Source organism: Engystomops pustulosus, chromosome 7, assembly GCF_040894005.1.
Source record: "Engystomops pustulosus chromosome 7, aEngPut4.maternal, whole genome shotgun sequence".
In the NCBI taxonomy this organism is placed as follows: domain Eukaryota; kingdom Metazoa; phylum Chordata; class Amphibia; order Anura; family Leptodactylidae; genus Engystomops; species Engystomops pustulosus.
In genome coordinates this window covers 53,818,301-53,840,866 of record NC_092417.1, presented here as the reverse complement: position 1 = coordinate 53,840,866, position 22,566 = coordinate 53,818,301, and the positions used below count along the sequence as shown (strand labels likewise).

At 39.9% G+C, this 22,566-nt stretch overlaps 1 protein-coding gene across 10 annotated transcripts in view; it reads left to right on the top strand.

Moving 5' to 3' along the window:
* Positions 1 to 21,539, top strand: part of KLC1 (kinesin light chain 1) — a 50,113-nt gene extending 28,574 nt beyond the window's left edge. The window contains exons 9-17 of one of the 10 annotated variants that reach the window (XM_072115942.1): positions 647 to 746; positions 1,840 to 1,889; positions 2,221 to 2,285; positions 2,401 to 2,509; positions 4,798 to 4,968; positions 12,205 to 12,335; positions 14,614 to 14,680; positions 17,588 to 17,608; positions 19,964 to 21,539. In XM_072115942.1, the coding sequence (XP_071972043.1) occupies positions 647 to 746; positions 1,840 to 1,889; positions 2,221 to 2,285; positions 2,401 to 2,509; positions 4,798 to 4,968; positions 12,205 to 12,335; positions 14,614 to 14,680; positions 17,588 to 17,590 (696 nt within the window). In that variant the 3' untranslated portion in view covers positions 17,591 to 17,608; positions 19,964 to 21,539. Of the gene's footprint in view, positions 1 to 646; positions 747 to 1,839; positions 1,890 to 2,220; positions 2,286 to 2,400; positions 2,510 to 4,797; positions 4,969 to 9,336; positions 9,985 to 12,204; positions 12,336 to 14,613; positions 14,681 to 17,587; positions 17,609 to 19,963 lie in introns of those variants that run through there. The other 9 variants (XM_072115939.1, XM_072115941.1, XM_072115940.1 and 6 more) reach the window with 9 other exon arrangements.
* The last annotated feature ends 1,027 nt before the right edge of the window (positions 21,540 to 22,566 follow it).

The window sequence follows — 22,566 nt, the reverse complement described above, 5'->3', positions numbered from 1 at the left end:
TGATAGAATGATATTATCAACTTTTTAAAAGAATTAGACTTTTTTTTAATGAATTTGTAAAATTGTATAAACCTTTACCAAAATATGTTATAAATGTATGCAGTGTGTATCACCATTTTCCAGTTTGAGGCAGAGAATGCATGTACTCCTTGGGCATTCTGCTTTCAGTTCACAGGGTGCAGGGGGGCTCACTTCAGCTGCCATACCTCCTGAACCATGGCACAATTCTGAGGTCCTATTAAAGACGGGAATCTCCCTTTTAATATCACAGAAGGGGATTGTAAAGTTGGTGATGAAGTGAGATCTGTATTTAAAAATCACATTTTTTTAACGCAACTTTAACAGTGGATATTTCTGGTTCAGTTTCACCTATAAACGCAATCCTGATATAATATAAAAGGGAAACACACAGTGTGTTTCTAGTTGCCACGGTTCAGGACATGTGACAATGAAATCTGGACACACTCTTGACGTATGTGGTATAAAATATGTTCTCTGCACGGGGCATGTGCAAATATAACATATATAACAAAAAATGGCTTCATTGTTGAAGACTAAAACAGTCAGCATAATAAGGAAGATGCTGGCCTGTTTGTCCTGTATCCATCGCCCCTGGAAGTATTGACGTTCTTATTCCATGTTCCAGGCTTCTTGCTATCTGAAACAAGGCAAGTTTAAGCAGGCCGAGACTTTATATAAGGAGATCTTAACACGAGCACATGAAAGAGAGTTTGGATCTGTGGACGGTAAGGTCTATTGCTGTTTTATAAATGTGTTTCCCTGGTAATTTAATTATTTTGTCACTGTTAGACCAGTCTGACACAAATTCTTTTTCTATTTAAACTTACTGCGTGCGTCTCCAGGAATAACTGGCCCGTATGCTGAACAGCTGAACTCTGCATGTCCGCTCAGTTCTGCTGTTCAGAGTTCGAGCTTGTCGTTGTGCTAGGCACACAGCTAGTTTGACATGACGGGAAAAAAAAGTATTCGGCTGTCTCTTTGTACTAAAAACAGAGTGGTGCAACACACTGGTGCCTCTGCTCTATAGAAAAGCTGTCCGGGAAAAAAAATCACAGTATACGTACTAGAAGTGCAAAACTTAAAGAACCTCCCTTTTCTGCAGTGTAGCCTTCTGTTTGCTCTGCTCAGACACAACCTTTGTGAGCAAGTTTTACTCTGTTTTATGCTATTAATTCAAAGATGTGCAGATAAACACCAACATCTGTGCCTGCTGGGAGGGCAGTGTGATTATCATTCTGTATTCTCCTATAAAATCAGTTGGCAAGTCCTCTTCTTTATAACCGTGTGGCAGCTGACTAATCACCGATAGTAGCTATGATTGAGTTAATGTTCCATCCTGTAGTAAATCTGTGGGTTTCATCCAGCTGACCTGGTACTTGGGATGGTAACCCCCATGAGACAACAGAAGGGAATGTGCATCACTATAATCGCCATTAGATTACATTACCCAACTAAAGGAAAGAGCTCTGTGAGAGTAGGACTACATTACAACACTACACATACCAATGTTTTATTACAAACTACCCTGTTTCCCCGAAAATAAGACCTAGTACATTTTTGTTCAGCCTTAGAAATATAAGGGTTTTTATATTATCTGTGGTTTACATGTCATTTTATATTGTTGTAAAATGTCTAAAAGTTCAAAAAAAATCACTTGATTCAAAGATGATATTAATAGAAACTAGCTCCTAATAGATGAAGGCTCAGCTCTACTAAGGGATTATACTTAGAAGTATCTTTATCCCCTGTATCCTGTTCCGGCTTTACATAAGTAATGCGTTAATTATGTCAATGTATTTCTTTTCATTCATTTTGTAGATGAAAATAAACCAATCTGGATGCACGCTGAAGAAAGAGAAAAATTCAAAGTAAGTTCCATAAGTAATATCACAAGACACTGATATAGATGTGTTTCTACTGATGGATCTGTATATGACTCCCAGCTGACACTATACTTGAGGCACATCTCTGTTGGCTTCCATATTCAATATTTATATGTTGCATCTCTCTAAAGTGGTTGAGGAGATGGAATACTGGCATTTAGTATTCAGAAATGTGAGAGTATGTGCTGGTTACGATCACAGTGATCATCCAGTTTCATTTCAGTGTTTCTTAAAATAGTTTTCCTTTTTTGTAAGTATATATTGTGATATTGTATATATTTCACATAGGCTGAAACTAAATGTATTTATGTCTTAGGGGAAACAAAAAGATGGCACATTTGGAGAATATGGAGGCTGGTACAAAGCATGCAAAGTGGACAGGTAAGATTGTACACCAAAAGTTGTTTGATTTTTAATATTTATGTAGCGAATGTATATACTTGTGCACATAGATGACATACTCTACACACAACTGAGTAACCATATATGTGTGCAGCCCAACCGTGACCACAACACTGAAAAATCTTGGAGCACTTTATAGACGTCAGGGCAAGTTTGAAGCAGCTGAAACACTAGAAGAAGCAGCGATGAGGTCAAGGAAGCAGGTAAGTGACAACTGGACACATTAAGTTCAGACACAAGCACATTAAATTTTGCCATTTTAGCTACACACTGTACACACTTTAAGATAGGCTTACACATTGTGCTTTTATTATTAGTTCTAGAGAACCGTTAAATCATTGAAAAGGGGTTCATGTATATTGCAGAAAGACGAGCACAAAGAAGTACGAAAGATATAAAACTAGACTGAACTGGTAGGAGACCCCACATATGTTATATACATACTATGCTGTAGAATGTGCAGCATAATGCATATATTATGGTGAACATCCTCCATTATTTAGTGTAACAGGACAAATGACAGGGTCCCCTAACACTGCAGGTCCCATAGCAGCTGCTATGGCTGCTACAACTGTAGTTACGTCCCTGCTCTGCATGAAAGTAAGAAATGATCATCCAGTAATCTACTACACCACAAAGAAAGATATATTAAAACATGTTCACCTACATAAGATTTAAAAGATAAACACATGGCAACATCACAGTATGAAATGTACATGCACTGAAACCTCTCTAAGGAAACCCCTTCATAAAAAAAACTGTTGTTTTTATTCAATGACTGATTTTTTATTTTTGCCATTTCACTCTATGGACCTGCCCCCTTTGCAGATCACCCCTTTTCTTTGCAAAGAGGTCTGCTCAAAAAGGTTTTGCTGTATATATACTGTGATGTGTGCGCAACAAGATCAACCCACCCTCCTCTCATCTCCAGCATCTAGATGCAGATTCTAATGGCAACCAATCAAAAAAAAGGGAGGGAGAGCAACCAGGGGGACAAGGTAAAAACCCTGCCAGCAGGCAAACAGCTGCAGATAGCTAATGAGAGTGAATACGAGTATTGCTTATTTCAGCTTAGTGCAGAGTGAGGAAAAGTTTTTTACAATTGTTCTACATACACACAATAGGGACACTTAAATCCACCTATGTTTACTTTGTGTTTTTGTGTTATTAAATTGTGGTGATATTTTAATTTTATATTCTATAGTCTTGTGGTTGTATTTGCATGCATTTATCAGTTAATTTGGAAATTATTGTGTGTAATGCGAAACATTGGATGAGCCAAGAATTATTATTTTCTGCTGATAAAAATGTGGCATTGACCCATTTTATCCTTATTTTCAAAGTATGAAAATGTCCATTATTTTTTACAGTGGATAAGATTCACTTTGATCACGTTTACTTTATACAGTTTCCGTAAAGGGATTGGCAAGGAATTAAAATGGATGTCCTATTTTGGGAATACAGCCAACCCTCTCTTTACTACTATATAAGTGTTCATGGAGCTTGGCCTGGCTCTACATCTGCTGGGATGCAGGTTCACCCTACTGGATCGACTAGTTCTGTCTGTGCAGATTATTACAGCAAACATTCACCCTCCACTGACATCCAGTGTCGGGACAATCTTTTCCATGGCTATAATAAAGATTATTTAGCCGCTTGAAACATGTAAGCAGGTGATTTTAAATTGAAAGGGAAGCCGTTGCCACATTTTTCACAAATAGAGGTAGTGACAGGTTCCCATAGAGCCCTAGTAACTATCTGACACCTTTCTTTTAGCTAAAAATTGTTCCCCTGAGATTCCCATATTTTCAAATTTATAGTTTTACCTGGTATCTAAGCACGGCTACAGCGAGTCGAGGTGGGCGTGGCCTCCTCAGGATGGAGAGGAGCTGCTGGATTCAGCCCATCTGTGTATGCAGCTGTAATGTCATGTGACCAGGGTGACATTGCAGGTCCTATAGCTTTTGTAGCATTAGAAAACTGTACACTAAGCATATATCTCATGAAATCACAGCAGCCTACATGGAGAGAAGTAGAAGTCCATGGAAGCTGCTGTGATTGTTTTATTTGGTCAGATATGTACATGGGGTATAGTTTTCTAATGTTAAGTGGCTTAAGGAACTGTTATGTCAACCTGCTCACATGACGTTAGGCCACTCACCCTTGACTCGCTCCAAAGATGCATAGATACCAGGCAAGAATATAACTCTGATTTTATGGGGATGTGAAGGAAACTATTTTTAGCTAAAAGCTGGGTGTCGGTTAATATTTCCCAGATGAGCACAGTTGTCAGCAGTATGGCTGTCCCATTGTTTCGGCTGCATGTATCGTACGTGTTCTTGCACGTGCTCTGTGGACTGTAAAAGTGTCAAGGTGTCCGTGATGCACGCTACCTGGAAAGAAAACACGTTTTTCCTTCCAGGCCTTGATGTTCTTCATCACCTGATTCCTGACTTACTTAAATCTTGCGGCCTTTTCCTTGTAACACAAGGGTCCTGTCTCACAGGGACTAGACAATGTCCACAAGCAGCGAGTGGCTGAAGTGTTAAACGACCCAGAAAGCATTGAAAAAAGGAGGAGCCGAGAAAGCCTGGATGTGGTAAAGTACGAGAGCGGTCCTGACGGAGGGGAGGAAGTGAGTATGAGCGTAGAGTGGAACGGGGTAAGTACAGTACACAGTGTGGGCCAATTCTGACCAATCCTAAAACACATTATTATGATCTGCATGCTATTATAATCTGCATTGTGATAACCGGAATAATTTACAGACAACCTCCTGCCTGAAACATTTATCTCCGTAATTTCTCATCTGATCTTTTCTCCTTGTCCTGCAATGCTGATTGACCGTCCTGCCTTCTCTTTTACCTAAATCACTATTTATTATTTCTAGTTTAGGGTAGAATAGTCACATTTTTAACCAAGAAATCCACTATGGCCCCTTCATTGTCCAACAGAGATTATTGTTCATTTCTGTTGCAAACTGACAATGCATTCCTTGCCATAAGACAGTAATCTGAAGAGAAGAAACATGTATGTAAATGTACTATAATCTCTTGCCATCTCTTGTTCAGTGTTATGTAGAGAGAATATGCATGCTCAGCCACATGCTTACTGGGATGCCCTGTCTCTAAATAGCAGGACATGGTAGCTGTCACACCAGTGTATTATTCTCTGGCATTTCACGTCTTATCTGAAATCATACTATCTAATGGTTAATTAAATCCTTCTCCATCGCGTAATTAATTTGCATGCTTACATTTCTGTAGAGTATGACTCTTAATCGAAAGAGGCGCTTTACTTTTGACAACCCGTCCTTAATTTTCACTCTCTGGATTGTAAGCACGTTAACCCATTAATAGTGGTAGTCTGTGACTTTTTATAACTTGTCCAGGAATTGTTTACTGTGAAGGATATGGAAAGAGAAATGGTCCCCCAGGGTCCTGTAGCGACGAGGTTCATCATTTATTTAGCCACTGAGGCCAGTGATTGGTTACAACAGTCTTGTAAGCAGTGAACAATTGGTGGCACTGGAGAATATAAGCTATTTGGACCAAATTCATGTAGATTGGCACACAACTCAAAGTCAGATCAGTTCAAACAAAACAGTTTTTGATGCGGATTTGCATGCCTCTATAAACCTCACTACAAATAACACAAATCTGCATCAAAAGTGCACATAAAAACTGCTCTTATTTGATGCAGATATTCTGCATGACAATCCACGACGTGTGCAGATGGCCTTATTCCAAGCCCTGCATATGGTGAATAGAGTGTAAATTCAGGACTGGTTGCTCAGAAGTAGCTATTCATCCACCGTATACACCATCCACCTCTACTACAAGACTCTCAATCAGCATCAATTTCACTTTTGCTCAATTTCCTGTAATGGGAGCCATAACTACGTGCATCCTGGGATCCTGCCTAATATATCCTGCTGATTTCAGACTGTGTACTGTACTCTTCCCTTCATTTCTGCTGGACTTTGCATGTTCTGTATTAAACTTGTGTTTGTCAACGTGTTAATGGTTAATAAGGGAGATTATAACAGTATTTCTAGGTCTGTGTGTCCATAGTGGCCCCTTGTGTGTCCATAGTGGAATTAACCCTTAATGTTTTTTGCTTTATATCTGTGATGTGCTATTAACTGTTTGGGGCTGCACTTTACAGAATCTAAAGGTGATAACATAGGAAATTACAACTCTTCTTCTGTTAGCTGGGGTGAAGGTGATGTTGACTACAAAACCAAACCATACTTTTATGTGTGATCCATGTATGACATCCCGACCTATTTTTTCCTTTTTTTTTTTCTTTTTTCATGTTGTTTTTTTGTGTATTGAGAAAAAGTACCACATTCCATATACTTTTGTCTTATTTTATTACATTTTCTGCTTTTTCTATGTTCTTGCATGACTTTTTTTGTTTTGTGTGATGCATGTTGTATGTAACCTAATTCCTTCGTGCCCAAACTCTGAGATGAAGTAAGGTGAAGCTTTAGAAGTTGAAGACCTAAAACATGTCTATAGATAGTTTTTGGGACTCCTTATAAACCGTTGGAATTCCACAAAAATTTCAAATAAGGAGGTTATGGTTATATCAATAAGCAGGTAATACTTGGACTGATGTGGATCTTAAAGGGATCCTATCAATAGAAAGTGAGCTAATAAACCACTTTCAGTATGTTACCAAGTAGCTGTACACCTTCCAGATTGTGTTTCTTTCATGACTTAGTGTGGTGGCATCATTCACAATATCTATTTTAAAGTTAGCTATGAATTGGTTGTATGAAGCCAAGGAGGTGGAGATTTTAACACTGAAGTCAAGATCTCTCTTCCTCAGAAAGCCCCTTTACTGTAATTGATGGTCCTACATCCAGAGACGTCACTAATCATATCTCCTGAAGTCTGATGCACAATGTCAATCACAGAGGAGGAGGGGTTCAGAGCTTGACTTCAATGTTAAACGCTCCTCCTCCTTGACTTTATACAACCAATTTACAGCTCACTTCAAAGCTGATTTTCTGGGTAATGCCACCACACTGATTGGCAGTGGAAGTGGTTTATTAGGCCAATTGCTGATGATAGGATCTCTTTAAGGCTTGCCTAGCCTTCACCGATGACATATTCTCTGCATATGCCATTACAATATGAGTTGGCTTTAGTGATTTAATGCTTCATGAAGATTACACATTTCAAATAGTACCCAGACCCTCAATCCATATCTGGTCCCCTTATTTCTTTGCAGACTACTTTGATCACAGTATATTCTGAATATACAATCTATAGGTGTAGACGTATATAATTCGCTTTATTAGCCATTAGTCCATTTGTTAGTACATTGTACATATTATATGGTCTTCTTTATTTTTTTTGTTTAGTAGATTATTAGAAATGTAGATACAATAAGTAGATTATATACAGTACAATCTTTACAATCCTAGCATGCATGTACCCTTTGCATGGCCATTTTAGTTTTTCCAGTGATGTTTCTAGGTCCCCCCCATGAGATGTAAGGAATACATGAGCTATGGTGGTCAGAGATAGACTTGATGTTTCAGTCTATTATGTGAAGGGTCCCTTTAAGCATGTTATGCAAACAACTGTATTCACATTTCATTTTTTAAATTCTTTGTTTCTCTTATTTTCTTCCATACACACGACATATATGTGATTTCTTGGAATCGTGTATTCATTACATATTATTTTCAGTGTGTGCTATATGAAACCACTTATAACAGTCCTTATTATATAGTTTTATGATTGCTTTGTAGAAGTATCGGCCAACCCCCAAAGGTTTTAGGTTTTTCCCTAGTAAGATAAAATTTGATGATTGAGCAGCCACTCCTAGCATTTTCCCTGGTATCGGACGTCCAGGGAATCCAATGCAGTTGGAAGTGGGAGCATAGGTACTTGATGTATTATAAATATGGACATAATACTTGGTGATCCTCCAGTGTGTATATTCTATAATACCTGTAGACTTGCCCTACTTGTAAGACTATAGGGACTTGGCTGTCATAAGTGGTTTTGAAGCACTTCCTCTTACATTCATCCTTTGGTCATTGTGCTATTTCTCCCTTTGCTAAAAGAATAGAATAGTTCTTAAGCATTTACAATATAGTGGCTTGTGTACATGGACACCGATGTCTTACTGTGTGGACCTTGTTAACAAGCCCTTAAAGGGGAAATCCATTTAGGGTGACTATCCCATTTGGTGACGTCTGATCTTGGGATATCACTATTTGCCAGTAGGAAACCCTTTGGCACCGTTCAAAGATTTCACTTACATTCTAAACAAAGGGACATTAAAATCAAAATGGGTGAAGATCTGCCCCCCCATATATCCCAACCCACTGATAATGGCCGTGCTGGCTATTTATGTGGATGAGGACATCCTGACTCTCTCTACACAGGAAATAATGAATATGTTTAAATGTCTCAATTGCTTTATTAATTCTTTATTTAAAAAAATTAAGAATTTCCTATAAATATAGTCATGTTGTCCTTGGATGCGAATGCCCCTTTAACTTCAGTGCCCAATCCTGCCACATTAAATATGTGTTGTTTAATCTCTTCTCACTTTCAAAACGCATGCATTCTTGGCCAACCCAAGTGTGCAAGTGTGTTGGGAGGGATAACATTCTGGGTGACATATTTTATAGTCTTTAGAACCTTGTGTTTTATTTCCAGTAACAAAGAATTGAGCAGTACCCACGGGTTTGAGTTGTATAAAGCCCTCTTATTCTGGATAACCACGGTGGTCTAAGATCAGACGACTCCTATGTATCTATCACCTATAGGAAATGTGTTTTCTTTTTCCCCTTTAAGTTTCTATAATTTCAGGACTTTCCAGATGTCTGGGCAGAAGTTAAAGCTTTCATTTCTTAGATCATGATGTCTACTGACAGGAGAAGGTCTGACTATATGACCTAGAAATACTGTGAAAACAGGAACGGGGGGAGGGAAATGTGACTGCAATCTCCAGTGTTTTCACGGAGATGTCTTTTTCTTGTGTCCATTTTTCCTTTCCACAGGCGTAGATGCCTTGTGTGATTCTAATTCTGTCTCCTGCATGACGGACGCGCTCCATCTTCAAGCTTTAACCTCTCTCTCCAGTACTGACTGCTGTGTCCTAGCACATCTTCTGTAGGATTCTCGTCTACACCGTCACACACACGTACACCTCCTTTGTAAATTGACCATTTCCACCACCACAGCTGATGATGATGATACTTTTTTCTTTAACACTGTATATCTGTAGCTTTGTCCACACTGTAATCTAGCTATGGAGAATTGTAATCTGATCATGAAGCCATGTGTTATTATAATGTATTAAGTCACTAGGAAAGCACTTCTCAGCTAGCCGCTCTATCATGGAAGGTAACCTATTATCTTGAGGTCTGTTAACGGCATGAACTGGACCTCAAAACAGACAAGCTGTCCGCTGTAGAAATACAAAGCATGTTCTGCAAGTGCTTGAAACTGGACGTGGAGACCCATTGTGTGGTTACCATCGAACGTTGGATTGATGGATCTCCAGCGTTGAGTTTTAACTGGATTTAGAGCTCTTTTTCAGTCTTTAGTGTGACTTTATGGCAGTTGTGCTTCTTCTACTAATCCTAAAAGTGTATGGTGATTTGTGTATAAGTCTTTCTAACTTCTAATAAACTCTCTCCACCTGACCTATGTCTGCGTCTTCTTGTTTGCTTGGTTTTCTTTCCTAACTCTTCTTTATGAACCTTCCTATTCCATCCTGGGTAGACCTTCTCTGGTCTGAGTGACAGCTAGCACCAATAGTCTGAATGGGCAGAAAGGATAAAGCTGCTCGCTGTTAGTGACTTATCACCTGGACAATAAAAGGATCTGGCAAATGCAGCTCTTTAAAGGAAATCAAAAACAAGCATGATAAACCCGGGGCGCTTACTCATAGATCCAGGCACTGTGACTGCGGTAATCTTCTTATATTTGTTATCCATGGCCTCCTTCCTTCTTAAATCAACTTTTTAAAATTTTGCTAATGAGGTGGCAGTCACAGTGCCTGGGTGTATGAGTAAGTCTCCTAGGTTTATCATGTTTGATTTTGATTATATATTTTCTTTAAAGCTCCTAGATTGTTGACTAATCCCACCAAAATCATTAGTTGCTAGTTTATAAGGTCATCTTTACATCTACAAATATTGAGGACTATATCAGGTAGTATAGCATATTGCTACAGGCACCATGAATAAGTTTCCTCTGAAATGCATGTAATCGGTAAGGGCACCACCTGCTTTATATCACGTGCAAAACGCGTGCTCAATCCTGTCTGCATATGTTTCAGTGGATCAGGTAATCAAACGCGTGAACTGGGCCATAGGGTGATCCCACACGTGGCGTTTTTGGTCCGTTTGAGTCCATTTAAAAATGCATCCATTTTTGGCCGTTTTTGACAGTTTACCATACGTTTGGCTGGTTAGAACCTGTTTATCTATTAAGATAATCAAGAAAAATGGTCAAAAACGGATGCGTTTTAAAAATGAGCTTAAACAGACCAAAAACACCACTTGTGGCATCACACTTAGGCTGTGTTCACATGTTGCGTTTCATTGTGTGTTGAAAAACATTAAAACAGCTGAGGAAAGGCGATTTGCCTAATTAAATTTGCTAATGCATGTGTTAACACATCCCGTTTATGCATTTCGTAAACGCAAATGTTAACAGTAATGTAATTGGGCAAATCACTTCTCATCTGTTGTAATGCGTTTCAAAACGCAACATGTGAACACGACCTTGGGGTTTAAGTGCTTGATAAATAGGAAAAATTTATTTTTGTGTATAGATTTACTTGTAAGGACACAAAGGCATATAAATTTATAAAAAATGTTATCTAAATATTTTGATAATACATGTTATACAGAAATCCCATGCAGATAATATTTTCAGTGTTACTAATTATATGGCAGACTTGAATGTGTCCTTTGCTTCACACCGGTGCCTAAAGATGATGTTATAAGTTCTAGTAAAGTGATATATAATATAAAGCTTACAATGTATATGGATGTGGTACGTTTTCGATTTGATTGGGTAAAAGTGATGTGTAGGCTACAGTAAGTATGGTGGGGTGATAAGGAAGAGTTGTGTGTGTAGAAATAACCTTCTCTTGCCAATAGTTTAATCTTAGACTGTAGGTACATTATTCCTGTGTTTGCTCCATTCACCTGTGATGCTTCATTTAGCATATACTGTACCTGTCTGTAGACTAGTGTAGTTATTGCTAGATCTGTACATGTTGCTGAGCTGTTTTTGTCATAGCAATAATTAATTCGGCTACTGCATGACCTTCAAGATGACCTTTCATCGCCAACTCTTTGCAGCCTTTAATAGGCGCAGCTCATTCATTGTGCGGTGCACACAGGTAATCATTGTCATTATTTTTGGATATCTGTCTGATGGGCGGAGCCTAATTGGCATACTGGCTTCTGAAACTATGCTAATTAGGCTGTTTTTCTTCCAAATGGGTGGGTCTGCCCCTCTGACAGTAGAGATGATCAGATAATGGCATTAATTACTTGAACGTTGGGGAATGGAGAGAGCATTTCCAGAATCCATGGAACAATGCCTAGGCGATGGGGTCAGTGAAGATGGTGAATTATCCTCTTCAAGGGGTCTTCATATATTATAAAGTTCCAGAATATCGTTATGATATGCCGTCACTTTATGATCTATGGGATCTGACCTTTCCTGGAAGTGAAGGGTCTGCAACATTGAGCACATTCAACACCTTGACGTTTTCCTGGGCACCAAGTACCAGCTCTGCTACATCTATACTCTAGTTGTCATTTTGGTCTTCTAAAAGCTTCTCCTGATCCAACCGCTACATAATAGACCACTGTATTTTCATGCGTTTTAACCTTCTGTTCTAGGATGGCACTGGATCTTTAAAACGCAGCGGTTCATTTAGCAAACTCAGAGCTTCCATACGACGCAGCAGTGAGAAACTGGTTAGGAAGCTGAAAGGCGGCAGTTCACGAGACGGTGAACCAAAGAATCCTGGGTAATTATCGTAATGTAGCTGAGGGGCTACCTCTCTAACACTGTGCTGGATGGCGGAGAAATATGCCAAGTGCGCTGTGCGTATTTCTTCTACCACTGTTGGCTTATAGGGAGTGCTGATTTTATTTTCTCAGGGATCATAAATAATTGTGACAACGGATATTAGATGACTATTTATGTACAACTGCTGAGAAAGATACATTTATAATCTAGAAAGAGTTTCTTGGTTTAAGGGTTGGGCCTGGGTATGAAAAATGTGTAAATAGATCATGGATAGATATATTTTTATATTTTTGTAGATCACGGACAGATATTTTTATTTCTGTAAGAAAAAAACCTTTTACCATTGTATGTCAAATTAGTGGAATGGCATTTGAGTTTATGTGCGGATGACACGCAGACCACAAAAAAAGTAAGGCTATATTCACACGAACGTATGGGGGATGTATATATGGCCGACGTATATACATCCCCCACAGCCGTCGATGGGCACACGGCGCCATACCATTCCATAGCTGGGCAAAAGATAGGACATGTCCTAACTTTTCCCGTAACACGGCGCCGTGTGCCATATATTACTATAGAGAGGGGCGGGGTTGAGCAGCCCTCCTCTACGCAGCTACGGTACCTGTGAATGTAGCCTAATACAGTTGTTCCACAGGGAAGCATTTTTCATGGATTGCGCAGATTTGCCTGCATTAGCCCCAAAGCCATGTTTTTACCTCTAGAATTTTATTGTTACAGCAGTCAGAGCTTATTTTTCTCTGATGCATGGCTCCAAATATTAAAGATACAGAATTAGATTATTCTGTAGCCATTACCAAAGAACTTACTGTACGCTTCTTACACATTGTGTTTAGTATTACAACTGTTTGTAGTAGACTTCTCCCAGCTGTAGGTATACAGTAATATGATTACTAGAAACTTTACGGGTATAATACTCCTGCAATATTATAATTTTCTATTGAAATGGGCACTAGAAGTACCAGGAACCTCTGGAAAGTTTCCATTTTAAATATTAAAAATGCATTTTAATATTCCCCAAAGATAAATGTGTGTTAATATGTTGTGTTTTTTTTTTTTTAATTAATTTAAATTTTTGGAAACCTCTTGTTTGCCCTAACAAGGTCATTTTTAAATGCGACTCCTCTTGTGGAATGTGTGTAAGACCTACTAGCAAATAAATTGACTAAGTTTTAACTGTGGTTCATTTATTTTATTTAAATACATGGTGTTTATTATTTTCATATTTTTTATATAATTTTGTTTGTTAGTGTCTGAAATGTTAATGAAATGTGCTTCTAATAATCCAATGCTCTATGATTGTTGGTCACTTTTAACCATCTAATGGGATGTTCCTAACCAGCGTTGATTTCAGCTCTTCAGCCGCATGGTTCTACTAATGCAGACTGTGTTATGTACATTTGTCTATTCTTTGTTTCCTTCGCTCACAGCTTTGGCCTGAACTAGAATTTCAGAAACTTGGTTTCTAGGCTCTAGTCAATGGATTTTTATTAACTTAATGTTTGCTGTAAAACGGGCAGGAATAAGACATGCTCCATCTTTTGTGCCCACACTTTCCCAGTCAGCAAGGTATGATGCATGCATTTTGTGCACAATAGAAGGCTATGGGGGGCCATGAATTAGCTGCAGTCTTTGACTAGTTCATGGCCTCTGCACATGGCCTAACACTGCCTGCATGGCTTAACCCCTAAAGAACAACTTCATAGCCTGTCTTCATAGGGGTCGAAGCTCTGTTTCTGATGTAGAGATTTTTTTTTATCTGCTTCCCTTCACACAGCCATATAATCAAATATTAAATTCTGGATGGCAGCAGCCACTGTGTGGGGAGCTTACTGGGTAGGTGATGTGTATGATTGATGGTCCCACTACTAGACTCCCACTTATCCCAAGAACACCGGTCCAGTGCCCACTGTTAGGAGTTGGCAACAATGTTAGACTGATTAAGATAGCGAAGAATGTTAGTTCCCATGTCGGAACGCCGCTCCATTCACATGGGAGAAGTGGAACCTCTGTTCTCTTGATCAGTGGGGATCGTAGCAGTGGGAATCCATCTTAAGTGGGAGGCCCAATTATTCCAGAATAGGTCCCTTCTATAAAAGATGATGCATAGTGTCCCAAGCTGCGACAATATCTCCATTCATGTTGAGCCTTAAGGAACAAGGTGTTAGGAAGGGGCATTTGTCTTGTATAACTGTGTCTAGACCTCCAGTGATTCTCATTGGTTTGTCCTTGCATGTCCACTACCCTGACTGCAGCATGAAGCGTGCCAGTTCTCTGAATGTTCTTAACACGGGCGGCAAATCTGCTGAGGACCACATGCAAGTAAGACGCCCAGTCACGTTATTACATCCTCATTTAGTGCTAGTCTGTGTATGTCTGCTTGTAGCCAGTGTGAATGTCACCTAGAATTAGATGCTTTATGTTCACCTACCTAGAATTCAGATGCTTTGCTTGTGAAGGTCCATAACGGTAGATATCCTACCTCCACAATGTAAGCTGTAGAGAAAGAACTAAACGTAGACGTTACTGTGCTGATGTGCTACACGTGTCCACTGCTCTTTACTAACTTAATAACTGACTAACCTGATCTTCCTTCACTTTGTGCCCGCTTTTGATCCATTTCCTGCAAAGACACTTAAAGGGAATGGCCACTTTGCCCCATGTTTTTTGTATTGTGTGTAACTTTTGGGGGGGCAGGATATTAGGTAATTTACCAATCTACATCTATAAATGTTCTGCATCACTTTCTTGATATGTAAAGTGAAGCCTCCTGTCTTTTACCTCATCGGCCAGGCACTCCTGACCAGATGGAGGGTCATGTGATTTCTCTGTCCATGAACAATTGCCTGATAGTATTCATAAATATATCTGATCAAGGTCCTGGCAGGGCAATTGTTCATGGACAGTTAGAGATCACATGACCCTTAATCCGTGGCCATTTTATGGTCAGGAATGTCTGGCTGATGAGGTTAAAAAACAGGAGACTTCACTTTACTTATCAAAAAAGTGTAGCAGAACTTTTAAAAGATGTAATATTGGTAAATTACCATAAATATCCAAGTACAAGCCGACCCGAGTATAAGCCAAGACCCCTAATTTTACCACCAAAAACAGGGAAAACTTATTGACTCGAATAAAAGCCGATGGTGGGAAATGCATTCGTCACAGCCCCCCAGTAGCGCACAGCCAGCCCGCCCCCAATCGGGTGGAGGGCGAGTATGTACATTTTTTTTTTTTTTGTTATTGACTAGTGTATAAGCTGAGGTTGAGGTTTTTCAGCACATTTTTTATTAGACTTACACACACACCACAAAAAACATGAGGTAAAGGGGCCCACTGCTTTAAAAAAAAATCTACCATTTGATTTCATGCACTTTAAACCAAACATACCTTAAGAATGTTGTAGCTACACTGATGCAGAAACATATCTTGTTTAATCTCTGAGCTGAGTGGTTTTGCTGAAAAAACTATTATAAAATTATGATGATGAACCTCTGTCGCTCCTGTGCCTGCTCAGCGCTTTTCCTCTCACATTTAGTTCTGGACTGTTTCAGAGGATGATGTCATCACTGTGGTGTCGCTGAGAGGCAGAAGTAATCAATCGCTGCACCAACCGCCAGCTGCTGTGTATGAGTCATCCAGCTCATGCTCCAGCTTAGTCCTGTCTGCACAGTTCAGATGGCTCCATGTAATGTGTTTATCAATGGCAGGTTGAAGCAATCCAGCTTTCCCAAGGTCCTGAATTTTATAATTGTTTTTTCAGCAAAACCACTTGGCACAGGGATTAAACAAGATATGTGCCTGCAACAGTGTAGCTACATCCTTGTCAAGGTATGTTTGGTTCATAATGCATCAAATCATATGGTAGATTTCCTTTAATGGTAGTCTCTGCCTCTCTTGACTGTGCACTTGTGCTTTAGTCTATGCAACAGACTATCAAGATCATTAAAGGGGTTGTCTGATTTAGAAGCCTATTATCAAATCGAAATTTCAAGTTAAAGGGAGGTGAAAGTCTCCAATTTGAGACCAGCTGGAAGTGGCTACTAAAAGCTTCTTGCTCGGGAGCACTCGCATGTGTAATTCCTCCTATTGGGGTGCTGCAGGGGAACTCCAGGTTCCCCTACAGATTTAAAAATAGCAACAGGACACATCGGAGAGGTTAGACACCTATTGGAAAATAAAATGTTCATTTGGGACGAATGGATGTATAATCAACTGCTGAAAAAGGTTGTCTGGTCCCTTGGCTATTTTTAATACTGATGACCTATCTTCAGGATTGTTCATCTGTATCAGGACAGGAAAGGGTGTCCAACATTCGGACCATTCGCCAAGCAGTTGTCTGGCTCATTTTATGAATACAGGACCTATATAGAGGAGGGGAGTGGATGACAGACTGCCCCTTCTGATACTAATCTATCCTCAGAATAGATCATTAACAATCCCTTATAAATTAATCATTCCTTTCCTATAGCGCCAACATATACCGCAGCGCTACACAGAGCGGAGTGTTTCTCCAATTTTATAGAGAATATGATTAGTGGGGTCAAACATCCACTATCATCCTAATGATATGACTTGGTACATATGGCCAAATACAGGCTGAACAATATGGTAGAGTGAACAAAAAGTTTTATCCCATTTGGCTGTCCTGATGGTAAAATTGTCTTTGTTATCCGTAGCATTAATTCCTATTAAGAAAATGGAAGCTCTGCTGTAATTGGTTGCTTTACAAATCTGACCCAATACTTATGATCAAATACGGGAAACCCTTCTTGCCCTAGCCCTGCTCACACAGCCCCTCAGATATACTATATAGCAGTGACGGCAAACCTTTTAGACACCGGGTGCCCAAACTACAACCAAAACCCAATTTTTTTTTCGCAAAGTGCCAATGCCACAATTTAAGCAGTAACTTATTACTCCCTGCTCTGTCACAGGTTTAAATTGCATAGGCACCTGAGGACACCAATACAGTAGGAATAAGGAGAAGAAGTTTGTATTATCATTGTAGCTTCCTTCTAGGGTCCTGGGCTGCCTGTGATTGCAAGAGGCCTTGAGTCCTGTCTGGCAAGGCCTGCCCTGGGGTGATGGCAAGGGTGCCCATGTAGAAGGCTCTGAGTGCCACCTCTGGCACCCGTGCCATAGGTTCGCCACCACTGCTATATAGTATCCTTCTTGTAGCACCGGTTCCGACTACAGCTAAACAAGAACATTTCTGTTCACTTGCAGTAAGAAGAGATCTAAAAGAAGGTGTGTAATTTAGATGATGACATTCCCCTAATTATTAATCTGTGAAAAAAACTGGACAACCCCTTTTAAAGATTTTTCCACTACAAGATAATACATGTATTATCTAGGATAGTGATGGCTAACCTTTTTGAGCTTGGTCAAAATTCATAAAAGTATTACTCAGGTGGTATGTCAACCCCACCCAACAAGAGGTTCTCTTCTCCCAGTATTGCTGAGAGGTAACTGGGGTTACACTTGCAGCAGGATGAGATTTTGGTAGCTGCTTTATGGTAATGGCCGGGGTGTGAGGAGCAAACATGTCTGAGATGACTTCTCTCTGTAGTCCCTGGATGTACCTTGGTCCAGCAGTCTGCCCCAAACAGGGTCACTATGGGACACCGTTCTAGTGTTCCCAGGTGTCTGGGTGCAAGTCAGCCAGGTAGCTGGGTAGTGAAGCCAGAGCTCCCAGCCACCCAAACTGCTTTCACTAATGGTGGTAAAACGTCCGCCGTTGCTGCTGGGCTCTCAGCAGGAGTAGTGCCCGACCCAAGATGCTGCCGCTATCTGGTAGTGGAGGCTGAGCAACAAGCGGACAGCGGCAGCATCTGGAGGTGGGGGACTCTCTGTGCCGCACAAACATCTTTCCTCCGCTAGTGAAGGGCACAGCATCGTGTTTCCAGGTCATAGGTTAGCCATCACTGATCTATAAGCTAGTATAGCACAGGGAATATTCTTTCTCAAGCGACCACAAAATGTTCAATATTTGTGACTGCAGAATTAACAATAGATGGGCATTGATTTACGATTTTACTTTTAAAGGGGTTGTCCAACGTTAGAAAAACATGGCTATTTCCCCACCCCCAAAAGCAGCCCCATTCTTGTCTATAGGTTATAAGTGGTATTTTACCCTCCTCTATTTACTTCAATCTAGCTGAATGGCAGTACCACAAATAACTAATGCATAAGTGTGGCCTATAATGGTTGTACAATCCCTATGACATCCCCTGCTTGTATTACTGCATTGTACAGCTAGACATATGTAGATATGATATGCATATAGTGGCATCATGTAGGATAACCTGTGTAGAATTCGTTAGATGGGGATTACATAGCGGTATAGGTGGTACAGGAGATGTCCATGTGAAGAGCTTATAGGTCTATGTTACATTCCTGCAGCTTTAGAGATGGCTTTTTGCTACCTTGTCACGCCAAGTATGGACAGCATCTTCCCTCACATCTTCTTCTGTATGAATGTTAAGATATTTATTGTTCCTTCGGATAGGTGATCAGTATGAGATCAGCGGGGGTCTGACATCCGGCCAATCACATCCATTTGTCACAGCTGGGTTTAATTCAAATGTGCAATTCCAAGTACAGCCACTATACTTTGTACTGAAGTCTGCCTGGTAGTCTGTCTGCAATCTCTCCAAACAGCTGATCAAGGATCAAAGTGTCTATCCCCTCTAGATCTGATATTGATTTTAATGGAAAGGATCAAATAAAACATTTGTGGATACCCCTTTAAATTTAGTAGCATATTTCTGTAGATCACAATCAGAGCAATAATTACGGCAAATCTGCCAACCACATGTATGGGTTTCGGTACACACATGCCTGCATTTTTTCACCTCTACAAAAAACACAAATAATTTTTTTTTTAAATGGGAAAACAAAGGTGTTCATTACAAATCGGCTGTTTTATCCCTGAAATGGCACAACTGTTAGGACGCTTTCACACGATGTGTCGTGTTTTTTTATGCGTTTTTAATTAATTCCAAAGGCTTCAGCCCTGATCACATATTGAAGTAACATTGCATTTTAGCAAATCCAATGGAAACGCAATGTTACTTCAACATGTGATCAAGGTTGAAGCCTTTGGAATGCGGCAAAAACGCATCAAACCCAATGCATCGTGTGAAAACGCCCTCAATGAGGACCTGTCACCAGGAATGTTCTTTAGTTGATGACTGACAGGTTTCAGTAGCCTATACTATGCTGACTTTAAAAATGCCAGCATTCTGAATCATTTCAATACTTTATAAAACTTTATTTCACATTATCTGGCTCCCTACCACAAGCAGTATAACAAGGGGAATATGAATGCCAACCTGTGTGGGTAGAGTTGATTTTCCATTTTCAAGTATATGATTTTGAAAAGAGACCGTAAAGGATTTTTGTTTTCAATTTAAGAGTCCGTTCACACCTGCTTTGTGGCTTCCATTACAAGTATTGGTAGATCTACCATACAACAGATGTCACAGGACAAGCTCCAATGCAAATGTGACCATAGTCTGTGTGGGTTTGCTTTATAGATCTTGTTGTAGCAATGATAACAATATTTTCTGTATTTTCCCCCTTCCTCACTTCTCCTTGCAGGAACGAAATCATTGTCTGACTGAAGCTCGAGGTTTGAGTGCTAGTCACACTGACCTGGCTCATTGAGCTGCACACGGGAACCTAGTTACCATGAAGAACGCACTGAGACTAAGCTTCCCCTCACCCTCCCCCCTTATAAGAAGCTTATTCGTGTCTGATAATGGATTGATGTTTTTACTTTTTCTAAAAAAACAAAGGACAAAAAAAAAATAGATTTTTAAATTAGTATATTAGTTTTTTTTTTAAACAGGACTTTTAATTTATAGATGTGTATGATGTATATAATTTGCCGCTTGCACTGTTGTCTGTAGAAATATAATATATAAAATGCTGAAAACGCATAACTGGGTCACTGTTACAGCAGCCAAGCCATAGGCCGAAAACTTGTGGGATTTTGGTTGTGTTTGAGGGTAGTTACAATGAAGACCACTTTAGGGGGTGGGTTATGAATCCTTCTTTTTTTTTTTGTAAATAACTGTTTACATGCCCGGACGGTGACTGCAAATGTCTTTACTTGATAAACCATGGACCACCCTCAATATGTTTTATTGAGTCTGATGTCTTCCATTGATACCATGATATTGCTGGAGTGAAATGTTATACCCATGTTCACAGCTAGGGAGAGTCTAGTTGACGCTTACAAATATAAAAATACAACATGAAGTCTGATATAAAAAAATACAAAATGGAACTACTTCCCATAACTGCAGAAAAAACGGAGACTACCACCTGCAGGACCATAACTATAGTAGGAGAGGCTGGGCCCTATAGCAGATCTGCAAAGGGCCCCCTTTCCCATTAATACATATTTGTACACTCGCATATATAATATACACCATATAACGGAATATACAAATTACACACACTCACACACACTATAACATCACATATACTCATCCATACATTTTATTCACACCTGTATACTCAGCTGCTTATCCCAGGGCCCAGCAGCTGCAGACCACATGGGCTGGTTCTGCCCTCCCCTCCCCTGACATTTCTTATCTACGTTGGTGTCTCAGCTGTGTAATATGGAAGATGTGCACTGTTATATACAGAATATGTTTATAATCGTGCACATCCTCCATTCTTTAGTGTGGACCAGACCTGACACTCTGGGCCCCATAGCAGCTGTTATGACTGCTACCCCTGTAGTTATCATTGGTTATCATGGGCAACCAGCTATTCTGTGTTCACCAAATATAGAAATCCAGCACTTATATAAAAATGGAATTTTCATCTCTAAACTCTAAAATGATTGTGGATCGTTCACAGAAAAGATTGAATACCTGAACTCCGAAATAAATAGCTGCACATAACCCCACTTTGAAAGCTTTATTTTATATTGCGTCTGCGAAATAATCAGTTTATACAACAGCGTTGTATTTTTATTTATTTTTTGTCAACTGAAGGAGCGATTTTCACAAAATGGTTGGAGTTTTGATGATTTCCTCCAAAAGGACACGAAATTGACAGGGCTTTAAATTCATGTGGTTGACACCCTCCTTTTCACATAAAGAAAAAAAAAAAAACCTTCCTTGCACATGTCCTGTGTAAAGTGAGTTTCAATTGTGCCACATCCGTGTTGTGTGCACCTAACATCAGCAGTGTATATACTTATATTGTATGTGTAAAATAATTGTTCATGCTGCAAATGAATTGGGACAATATGACAAAATTAAAAACCTTTTAAAGGTATCATTTACCAAAAAATTGCCTTGCATTTATCAAGGGGTTTTAGACGCCTTTTAAAACTAGTGTGACGAAACGGCATAGTCTAATGTGTGAAATCTGTTGACAACTAAGCCTTTAGGACAGTGATGGCGAACCTTTTAGAGCCTGAGTGCCCAAACTACAACCAAAAGCCACTTATTTATAGCAAAGTGCCAGCACAGCAGTAATTTAAGCAGTAATTTATTTCTCCTTGTTCTTTGACAACTTTCAATTGTTCAGCCTCCAAAGGACACCAACGCAGCTGAAAGGAGGAGGGCAAATTTGCCTATCATTGTAGGAAGATTCTGTAGGAAGATTCTTTGAGTTCTGTCTGGTGAACTTCATGCTGGGGTGATGGCCTGGAAAGGCCACAGAAAGGACCCCGAGTGCCGCCTCTGGCACCAGTGCCATAGGTTCGCCACCACTGCTATAGGAGGTGTAACATTAGACTAGACCAGTGGTGGCGAACCTATGGCGCGGGTGCCAGAAGTGGCACTCGGAACCATTTCTGTGGGCACTCAGACCATTGGCCCAGGACAGAGTTCCCCAAATAGGACCAAATCCATCAAACCTTTCTGCAGTCCCAGGAAACTTAAAGGGAACCCGTCACCACTATTTTCACAAATACAGGTAGTGACAGTTACTAGAGCTCTAGAGGAACCTATCTGACACCCTGCTTGTAGCTAAAAATTATTCCCCTGAAATTCCCATATATTCAACTTTATAGTTTTACCTGGTAACTAAGCACGGCTACAGCGAGTCCAGGTGGGCGTGGCCTCCTCGGGCTGAGTCCAGCAGCTTCTCTCCATCCCTATTACTATATGCTGCTATGTCATGTGACCAGGGTGACATAATCGTAGGTCCTATAGCTTTTGTAGCATTAGGAACTGCAC